The sequence below is a fragment of the Pholcus phalangioides genome, unplaced genomic scaffold (assembly GCF_987345545.1).
Source record: "Pholcus phalangioides strain wild (caught in Gottingen) unplaced genomic scaffold, Ppha-v1.0 ptg000031l_1, whole genome shotgun sequence".
Lineage (NCBI taxonomy): Eukaryota > Metazoa > Arthropoda > Arachnida > Araneae > Pholcidae > Pholcus > Pholcus phalangioides.
The window spans coordinates 5,561,838-5,572,475 of NW_028301621.1; the positions used below are offsets into that span (position 1 = coordinate 5,561,838).

The following is a 10,638-nucleotide window of genomic DNA, read 5'->3' on the forward strand; positions in this document are numbered from 1 at the left end:
ATTAATTTTTCTTAGTAATTCGCTGGTTTAGAGTACCCGTTACCGTATTATCAACAGTTTGAGAATTTTTACACTCCCATTTTCTTGGTTTTTTTTTCATTCGTTGAAAAAAAGTAGTTTCACAACTCTGCAACATGATCACAAGTCACTGCTGGTACTGCAGTTTGTTATAACTTATTTAACACACCAATTCTAGGCGATTATGTAAACATATAAGCCTCTCTTGATAATATAAGATGAAATTTTTCGGTAGCAAGTAGAACACACAACATTATTTCGGCCTTTTTGAAATAAAACACATAATTTCATTTTCATTAATTTCACAGAACTCTAGAATTTCTGACTCTAGAATAATGCCATCATCCGAACGATATCAAAAAAAGCGATCTGCAGATTTTGTAGACTGTGCTTCCAAATGCCGAAAAATTTCATCTTTTTTCGAAAATAAATCTACGTCATCAGATCAAAATCTACAGAACCAATCAACCAACACGGTTGCTTCAATTGTATCGACCCCTGTTACTTCTAGTTGTCTTCAAATTCTATAGCAGGAGCTGCAAAAATCAGATGGAGATTAGTGATGCCGAGGAATGAAACTAGATCTGAAATGGCTACTAAGAAACAATACATGTTTGACCGAATTGAAAAAAACGGGAAATGAACGAAATCGTATTTACGTTGTGTGTAACATATGCCACGAATACGAGTATATAGCCAAAAACACTCGAAATGGTATGGTACCCATAGCTGAAGGAATTCGAGTGGATTCTAAAGCAAAATTGAAACTGGTAGTTGAACATCTTAAGCTAGAGATCCACAAGAAAGTCACAGAACATCATGAACTGGAGAAAGAATGGAAGAAAGGTTCCCAAAACATCCATCTTATTTACAGTTATTTTCATTAAAATAAATTTTTAAGGGAAAATGCGGTGTATTTGTCCCGTGTGCAGCATGTATCCCGCATACACAGAAAACACTGATAATTTGTTGAATGAAAATGCCCTGCTGTAAATAAGATACAGCAATGCTTAAACCTTTAAGCAGCACAGCAAAAATCGCCAAACCCCTATAACTGCTATATCTTTTGTGATGTTGTTTTTCTGTCGCTTTTTTTAGCGGGTGAAAATTAAGGGATTCGAATATATATAATATAAGGAAAAGTGTTCAGTTGAGAAATCAACTTCACAAAAAAAAAATAATAATAATAATTGTACAATTCACAAAAATAATTTAGCTTGCCAATGTTTACATATGAGGACTATAAGGAGGTGAAATATCTTGCTGCATTTTAGACATATTTGGCATCCATAATTTTTTATGAGCATTTTTTAAGTCGCCTTTGGGCGCTTCGCCTGTTGTGGCCTTTGTTTCTTTAACAAAAAACTGCACTATACGGTGAAAATAATTTCTTTTTTATGTACGGGTAACAGAGGCGAATTTAACGGTGGGCGTACCGGCCGCCCCGACTTCTAAAGGGCTCAGACAAACCCAAATTTCACACTTTTCTCTAATTTAAGGGGCCTAATATTTTACGCCAGGGGCCTCGACCGACTTTAATCCGCAACTGATGGGTGTGCATGTGTTATATTACTTTTTTGAATAATGTTAATTTGAATAATTCTTCAATACGTCCACTTACACACAAGATAAATATATATATATATATATATATTGGTTGGTTTTATTCAACCACTTCATTTCAGCGGAGTATGCGGGTGTTGAAATCAGTGCCGGATTTGGGCAGGTACGAAAGGTGCAGCCGCATCAGGTCTCTAAATTTTACGGGCCGCAAAACGGAGTAAAAATACTTTACAACGGAATAAAAAATAATTAATTACTAAATAAAAATAAGTAAATTACATTTTGACTTCTTAATAGAGCAATAGCTTAAAATTCTTTCCAGACAGGGAACCCACAGGCCTTAGCGTTTTGATCCCCCCCTCCCCAAGCCAAAAATGTGAGCAGGTTTTATGCCCTGGGCGCTTGATCGGAAAGAGCGCTAAATTCTCCTTTCATCGACGTATTTAGAACTATATTAAGGAGGAGAAGCATGCTTGCCCGGCCGTACTATTTAAATGTGGCTTTGGGAAGTGATCGTTTAGCCCTGAAAGCCCTTTCGTTTTGGTGGCCTGCGTATAAATATTATAGACGTGGCTTCATGGCTATGATTATTTTGACCATTTTTGTCGCACCACGGTCATTTTCTGCAAACGAGGGCTAATTAGACCGGGAGCTACAATTTATTGCCGATTGCGAACATCAGGCTTTTTTTTATAATCCTTCGATAGGGGGACTCCCTGCAGTAACGATGTTTTCTGCGGTCATGTAGCCGTTTCTGTTGTACCCCTGTGCCAGGAAAATTTTCTGACAAGGACGAACCGGGTATCGAACCGTGACCTTCGAAGTACGTGTCACTCACGTAAGTCACGATCGAACTCGCGCCACCTCTAAAAATCCTTTGGTACTTTAGACCAGTGGTTCTCAACCTGGGGCCATATGGCCCCCTTGAGGTCCTGAAATATTCTGGGGGGGGGGGCACAGGAGAAAATCAGAAGAAAGGTGATCCACGACAAGTGGTGAAGGGAGTCATAGATCATAGAAAGCTGTGAAGAGAAAAGCTTTTTAAAAGGGAAACATGGTTGAGAAAAATATTACTACTTTCAGAATCCATCAGATTCGTCCATAGAACCAGGGGCATTTTAGCCCTTGGGTCTATAATGGAGAGAGGGGACTGCACTATATGGGATCTGGTACTGTGATTTTCATATGTAAGCTGTTATTTCCAGCTAAGTATGGAGGGCCGCCACAGTAATGTGTTGGGAAGGTCGTCGATTTATCGTGCAGGTTCGTTGGATCGTCCCGTATTTTACACAGACCCATTTTTACCATATAATTTGACTCCTGGGAGGGATGACAATCCACCATTTGAATCCGTACCTATCCAGGATTCCAGCTATTGATCTGATTTATTCATAATTTCATTCATAATAAAAAATAAAAGTACCTCAATCTTGGATGAGGGTAGAAGGGCCCTGGCCCATACAGGAGGGGGGGCACAAGAAAAAATGTGATCCATGGGGGGGGGGGGGGAGGCATGAGCTGAAAAGGTTAAGAAACACAGCTTTAGACGAGTACCTTATCGACCTGGGCGACTCTTGGTGGCTGTGCTTTATGGTGAACCACCGGGGCAATTTTTCCTTCCCCCCCCCCGTAGTGAATTTACAGGGTGAAGGAGAAAAACAATAAGAATCTTCCACGCTGGGGCCATATCAGCTCATACGGGGCCGTTCAAGTGTTACGTAAGCAAATTATTAGCCATTTTTGACCCCCCCCCCCCCGTCTGCAAAATTTCGTCATCAGCTCTGCCCCTCTGAATCTTAACGCATATTGGTGGGATCAGAGACGTACACGGAAGGGGAACATAGGGGGCTCGTGCCCCCTCCCCCAATCAAAAATTTATTTTTTAATGCAAAAAAATTATTATTTTTTAATTTGAAATTTCGGAAGAAAATATTTTTATATATTATCATAATCAGTTTCTGTTAATTTCAATGTTATTTGAAGGCTATGAACTCAAAATTTATCTTTAATAAATTCGTTGCGACCCACCCTGTAAGCCATATAATGATGAATCGCATAAAGGCCCTTTGTCCGCGGACCAAATATGACCCTGGGGGTTATCTGATGCGGCCTGCCCTCCTCAAACGTAATTTTATAAAAATGAACTATGCGGAACATTTACAGATCGCTTATGTGTCCCGTGGTATAATTCCAGAACATTTAAGCGGCCCGTGGCACATTTTCAGATCATTTAAATGACCCGGGACACAGTTCCAGAACACTTAAGCGATCCGTGACATTTTTAGAGATACCTTGGGTGACATGTGACGTAGTTTTAGAGCACTTAAGTGGCCCCCAGTGCGGTTCTACATCACTCAAGTTACCCGCGGCACATTCTCAGATTATTTATGTGATCCACGGCATATAATTACGAATCACTTGGTGATACGTGGCAGAGTTCCAGAGCACTTAAGCGGCCCGGACACATTTCCAGATCGCTTGAATTCTCGAAAATTTTAGAGATCACTAAAGAGTCTGTGTAGGGCACTTATCAATAGGGGGGGGGGGGATGTTACTTCAAGTGCCCACAAACTATCGAAACTATCGAAAGGGTTTTCTCGTTTTTGGCGCACCGAGTAAGATGCCATTGAAAATAGTTCATATTTTCATTAAGGGTGGTTGATGACGTAAGCATATTTCAAACCCCCCCTCCCCCCCCTTGTCATCAAAAGTCAGCAAATCGGAAACCCCCCCCCCATCGATGCTGACATAATACTTGAACGGTCCCTAATAGAGCAGTTAAAGTGCCCGGACCCACTCATACAAATTTTCTTGTTGGGCGATGGGTACTATTATACAAATTTGTTGTCAAATAGCTTTTCATTAAAATTCTATAGTAATGCACAGTTTGATAGTCGTTTTCGTGTGCTAGTGTAAACCTGCCGCGCCGGGTCACTCGAGAACACTGAAGACATGGCCTTCCCCACAAGGGCGTGCCTGACAGGGCTGTAGCCCTTGGGCCGGGACGATTCTAATCATTTTTTTATTTTTTTCCCCGATATAAATTAACTGTAGAAGGGCCCATGAAAAGGTTGCCGGGGGGAGGCGCGCAAATGATCCCAGTCTAAGGGCCCTACTCCAGGATGTGGGGCCATAATTGAAAAGCCATTCGAAAACCATTATTAAATTATCATTAAGACCTTTTAGGGCATTAAACCGTTAGCTTGACATTCACTAGATAACACATTTGCGCAGCCATATGTCTCAAAAACGTTTGAACAATTTACTTCTGTTGCATATACATAAGGAGAAAACAGCCTCAATTCCTTTGGAAAAAGTGATTAACAAATTTATTGGTCGGAATGCCGAAAGAGTGAAAACATTTGGTAGAAATTAATGAACTTTTCTCTTTTGTATGTATCTTTGTATACTACACATTTTTTATAGAACTGATTATCTTTTATTCAAGTTCAATTAGTTACCTTAAACGGGCTTTATTATTCAAGGCAAAATTTCGAATCGCGTAGCCAGACAGTTGCATTGCACGCCAAGTCCATTCTTCAAATCTTGAGTGTACAATACTGTTAAATTAGCAGAAAATAGGTTGAATAATAACAAAATTTGAGGATTAAAATCATGTTAATCGCAGCTTTACATTTCCATACTCAGTAATATTATCAGAGTTGTTTTTTTATATGTGACATTGCAATTTCTCTTACAGTACTATTGTGCAGTAAAACGGCCATTTAACAATACTTAAAAATATTCTACGAACCATGAAAAAAAAACGTTATTATGGAGCAGCATAGGCGTACGCATAATTTTCTCGGGGGTGGGGGGGGGGGTTCAGATTTTTTTCCTTCTGAGGGTGGGGTTTACTTTTTTTCTTGCAAAATAACACTATAATCTTGGCTCAGTAGGGGGGGTTAGAACCCCAAAACTCCTTCCTTACGTACGCCAATGTGGAGCACAGATTTCAAAGTAAGTGCTGCAAGACAGCTTGGGAACAAGGTTATACTGAAAGTGTGTTAATTCTGTCAGTGTGTCACTTCTTTAGAGCGTCATCAAAAAGTTTCTCTAACGGAGGATTGGGCAGCATCGCACTAAAGATATTTCTAGTTTGATATTGGGGGGGGGGGGGAGTGAAGCAAAATATTTTTAAGCACTTTGGATGTCACTAACGTAACAAGTTCGTGTAATTCGCCCCAAAGCAGAATGTTTTGCGCTGTTCTGCAACAAGCTATCGGCTCAGGGGCGTAACTAGATAATTTGTTACCTGGGGCAAACCGGAATTTTGGCGCCCCTTGCCATGTCGAAGAAGTAGTTAAAGAGGGAATTCGGGTCCCCTTCTTGTCTAGCTCCCGGGGCACCAGACCCGCCTGCTTCCCCCTAGTTGCGACTCTGCATCGGCTGACAGGAAATGTTCTGCGGTAAAAACAATCTTGGAAGAGAAGGGGGGCGGAGGGCCCCCCCCCCCCCGGTTGTGGCAGTGTGAGCACCCACGGATCAAAAATACTTCCGACGCCCCTGACTAGGGCTGTTCCGATTTTGTGGAAATCGTTGAAAAAAAAATTGTAGCAATTTCTGTCATGACTTTGGCTACTGATGCTAGTCCACATGGTCAATCCGGAATATTATCACATATTTACGCCTGATGGAAGTGAACGTTCAATTGCTTTCGCTTCAAGATCACTAAGAGCTGCCGAGAAAAATTACAGCCAGCTCAATCGAGAAGCTACATCTGTATACTGGGCATGCAAAAGATTTTATGATTACATCTTCGGTCGAAAGTTCACATTGGTAAAGGACAATAAACCAACGATGACTCTCTTGTATGTAGAGAAAAACTTGCAGCATTGTCAGCTATAAGAGTGTTGTGGTATGCACATTTCCTTTCCAACTGCTACTATGATATCAAACATCGAAAATCATCTGAACATACAAACGTAGACTATTTGTTGAGAAGTCCCTTACCACTGACAGATGTACAAGTCAACACTGTTGATGATGAATAAATATATCCTGCAAGTATCAGTGATCAGACATATCCATAGACACAATTACTTCTGAAGAAATCCAAAAAGAAACAGAATTGGATGATCTGTGTGAACTTAAGAAAAATGTGATGGAAGGAACTTTATATGACCCAGAAATAACATTACAGGAAGGAATTCTACTTCGTGGACAGCGTGTAATAATACCTAAGGCACTTTGACCTACCATCCTTAAAGAACTACACTCAACTCATTCTGGAATTGCAGAGATGAAAGCACTTGCTCCAAATTACTGCTATTGGAAGAATATCAACTCTGACATAGATACTCTAGTGAAAAGTTGCAAGAACTGTAGTGGCGTCAAGAAAAAACCCCAGAAAGTTCCAGTGCACAATTGGGAAAGTCCAACAAGAAATTGGCAACGTGTTCACATGGCCTATGCGGGACCCTTCATGGGACATTTTTTCTTACTTGTCATAGATTCAAAGTCGCTCTTAACAACTTTGGCTGGCACCTAAATTTATTTTTGTCCAGCCCTGGTGGATACAACTTTTATCAAGATGCATATTGCAACACCAGTGAAGCAGCTGCTGAAGAACCATTTTGACAATAACATGACAAAACACCTGGCAGCCATGTTCACCTGACAGGTGAATGCTACTATAAGTACTCATGTAACTTTTGGCTTTGTGATACCTCAAAATGTTATGTGCAGTGGTCAAATTACAAACTTTGGTGAATTGTAAGCACATCCACATCATTACCATGGCATAGGCCTCCTCTGATCTGTTGTTGAACAGGCATTTTTTTCTTCTAACTCACAGCCAGAATACAGTGGCCAACACATTTAACATTTATTGTATAAGTCATAGTTGTTTGTTTAAATGGCTTCATTTTTGTGATGTTTCCATGAATTACAAAATCATGCCATGCTCATTGCATTATCATTTTGCCTTGACTGGCTGCCATATCCATTCTGCGAGCAAATTTCCCATATGCTGGATGAGCACAGTGTCATCTATCGTTATTTTTAACTACTTTTTTCCCTCTTTGCCATACAAAATTCTATTGCCTCAAAAACATTCATAAAAATTTTCAAGTTATTCTGGCCAGTGATTTTTATTTTACAGTGTTTTGAAATCAGAACTTTAGTTATAATCACCTTGTATATTGTAAATCATTGCTAATTAAATTGCATTAACTATGCTTCATTAAACACATAGTTTTTGCAAAATAGTCCTAATTAAGTATATTGAAAGAGTAACTAGGAAAAACAGCTTTATTATATGGTTAATAATATCAAGAATTCTCAAACACAAAATATTTTCTTGAGTAAAGCTATATAAAATAACTAAATTACAAAAGTTGGTTTTTATTAAAATATAAGAAATATTTATAGATTAATTAATATGGGAATTGAGTTAATTTACGTTAATAAAATTTTATTTTAATTAATTATTAGAAGTTTGAATGATTTTTCAGAAATTTTATCATTTTTAATACAAATGCTCTTAAAACCAAAAAAACCGGTTTAAGCCAAAAAAAAAACTGATTTAAACCCAAAAAAAAATGGTTTTTGTACCAACCCTGACAGTGACACTTCCAAATGAAAGAAATGATCAAGGTGAACTTTCAAATGAGGGAAAGTATACCTATGATGAAAAATCGGAAAAAAACAGCTGTAGTTCAGATGAAAATGAAGCGGTTGAAACAAATGTCAGACAGCTCAGAAACAGAAAGGAGTTAAAAAATCCTGAAAGGTTTAAAGACTACATTATGTTTGCAGTATATTACATTATGGGGCCCTAGCCTAGTTATGGCTCTGCAATATTCACAGACATATTAAAAAATTCAAAAAACGAAGGAAAAAAATCTGCATCAGGAGAGAAAGGGCAACTTTCTAATTGGAAGTTAAAGCACAGGGGGAACCAGTTGAAAATTTAATTTTTTATTTTGTTACACACCATATTTTCACTCTCATAACTGGTACGGGGTAATTTTTGAATGCCTGTTGAGCATTTTTTAAATTGGAATCATACCTCTACAATGGACAGTTGATGAGATAAACGCATTTACAGGACACAGTGTGTATAATTGATTAAAAAAACACAGAAACACAATCCTAATTTTTTTCTAATTCAAAAAATAATTCACTAAGCTTTTACAAAAACAAAATTAATTTAGCCGGCTGAATTCAAAAATTTGATTTGTTTTCATGGTTCAATTTTTTCTTAGTGATTTTTAGATGTAAGTTGGTGTTGTAACATAAAGATAAAAATTACTCACCTTCCTCTATCTTGTGTAATGAGAAATTTGATATTGTGAATCCCAAAATGGCTAGAACTGCAATACTAATGGCTGATGGCACCATTATTTATATTATAACAGCTAAAAAAATAAATATATATATTTATGGAAAAATTCAAAACTAAATGATCTCTTGAACTTTTTTTATAATAAATTTCAATCACAATAACAAATGAACTAAAATTTAGTAATCCCTTGATTTAATGGACCTGGATTCTGTAAACATAATGAAAAAAATTGAGGGAATTTTCTATTATTTTTACTTAAATAAATATCCAACACCTTAATTATACAGATCTTGTATCATGCCGGTGCATATGTATCATATTGTCTGTGCCTATCAATATGATAGGCACCGACATACATAAAGTATGCCAAATGTGAGATTCTTCAAATTTGGCATGCTTATTAGACAAATATGTTTTTAACACAAAACTTTAAATGTCCAAAATCATATAAAGTGAAAAATAAACTAGTAACGAGTAATATATATCTCTGTTCGTGTATTCAATTACTTAAAATTTCATTCAAATTTAAATTTTTTTTAAATATACAGAATTAATTTTTATAAAAACCTGTTTTGAAGTACTTATGTTATTTTAAAAAAATGGGCATGTAGGCCTACTTTTAAATAATGTTTCATTTTGTTTAATTGTACCATTATCCAAGCAAATATGGATAAAGCGCAGTTCGCATATAACAAATGAATTTGCCGTTTTATTCAACTTCATTATAGGAGTGGGTCAGACTGTATGTATTTTATGAGGGGTGCATTTTTCAGATCCAGAATTTTATGAAGGGTTTATTTCTCAGATTAAGAATTTTTTTTTGAAAGTGAAATAATCTGATTTATCACAAAAGAAATTAAATACCAAATTTTAATTTTAATTAATTTGTATTTAGTGCAGAGTCCATTTTTCAAATACAAATTTTTATGAAGAGTTCGGAAAACTGACCCAAATTTTGGCTGGACACAGACCCCTGAGTTATCACACTGACTTCTGACAAAAAACTGAAGTTTCTTTTGCTGTATGAAGAATGTTTAACCATAAGAAAATTGAAAAATTCATGAGCAAAGGTTGAATGATAACGAACACAATAATGAGACCTACAAACAAGGCTGCAACTAGAGGAGAGCAAGCAATGAAAATTTTTGAAAGAGCCAAAAGCACCAAGGTAATTTAGCGCAACCTCACTTACAGAATATCACTCTCAGCCTATTCTATTTGCATCACAAATTAAAGCTATTGCAGAGGTGGCCGAAAAATCCTGAGGGGGAGAGGCACAAGAATGATGCGGGGGAGTGAACAAAGCATCGAGTGAGCCACCGAACCAACACATGAAAGTTATATTGAGAATACTTTTATTTATTTTATTTCATCACCAGCTGGCATTGAAGTACTTCTTGTCTGCAATGCAAAACCATGTGATCATGTCAGCAACACGTAAACAAACAAACATATTAGCTAATGAAACATACACACGTGTTGAAAGCTTCTTCTCCTACATCAAATATAAAACCTCAATCACAGTTCCTCAGTCTACAACATAGCAATCTTTAACATGTATTTCTTACAGCCAGTGGTTCTTCAGTGTAACACAGCAATTATTGGAATGTTTATTTCTCTTTCGACCGATGCAAACGGCTTTAACCCATTTATTATTTCACCTAGCTTTTGATTATGGAAGACTAAAATTGAGGGAATCGAATGACCATATGATTTATCTTATCCAATGGAGGTCCTACTTTTTGACGAACGTTATTTCAATTACTGTC

At 37.3% G+C, this 10,638-nt stretch overlaps 1 protein-coding gene across 4 annotated transcripts in view; it reads right to left on the bottom strand.

Annotated features, from left to right (window-relative positions):
• The window catches only part of LOC149067032 (erlin-1-like), an 82,737-nt gene extending 72,099 nt beyond the window's left edge, over positions 1–10,638 (bottom strand). The window contains exons 1-2 of one of the 4 annotated variants that reach the window (XM_089252837.1): positions 10,346–10,638; positions 8,841–8,942 (exon numbers count right to left, since the gene is read on the bottom strand). In XM_089252837.1, coding sequence (XP_089108963.1) covers positions 8,841–8,925 — 85 coding nt within the window. In that variant the 5' untranslated portion in view covers positions 8,926–8,942; positions 10,346–10,638. Of the gene's footprint in view, positions 1–8,840; positions 8,943–9,817 lie in introns of all 4 variants that reach the window. The other 3 variants (XM_089252836.1, XM_089252838.1, XM_089252839.1) reach the window with 3 other exon arrangements.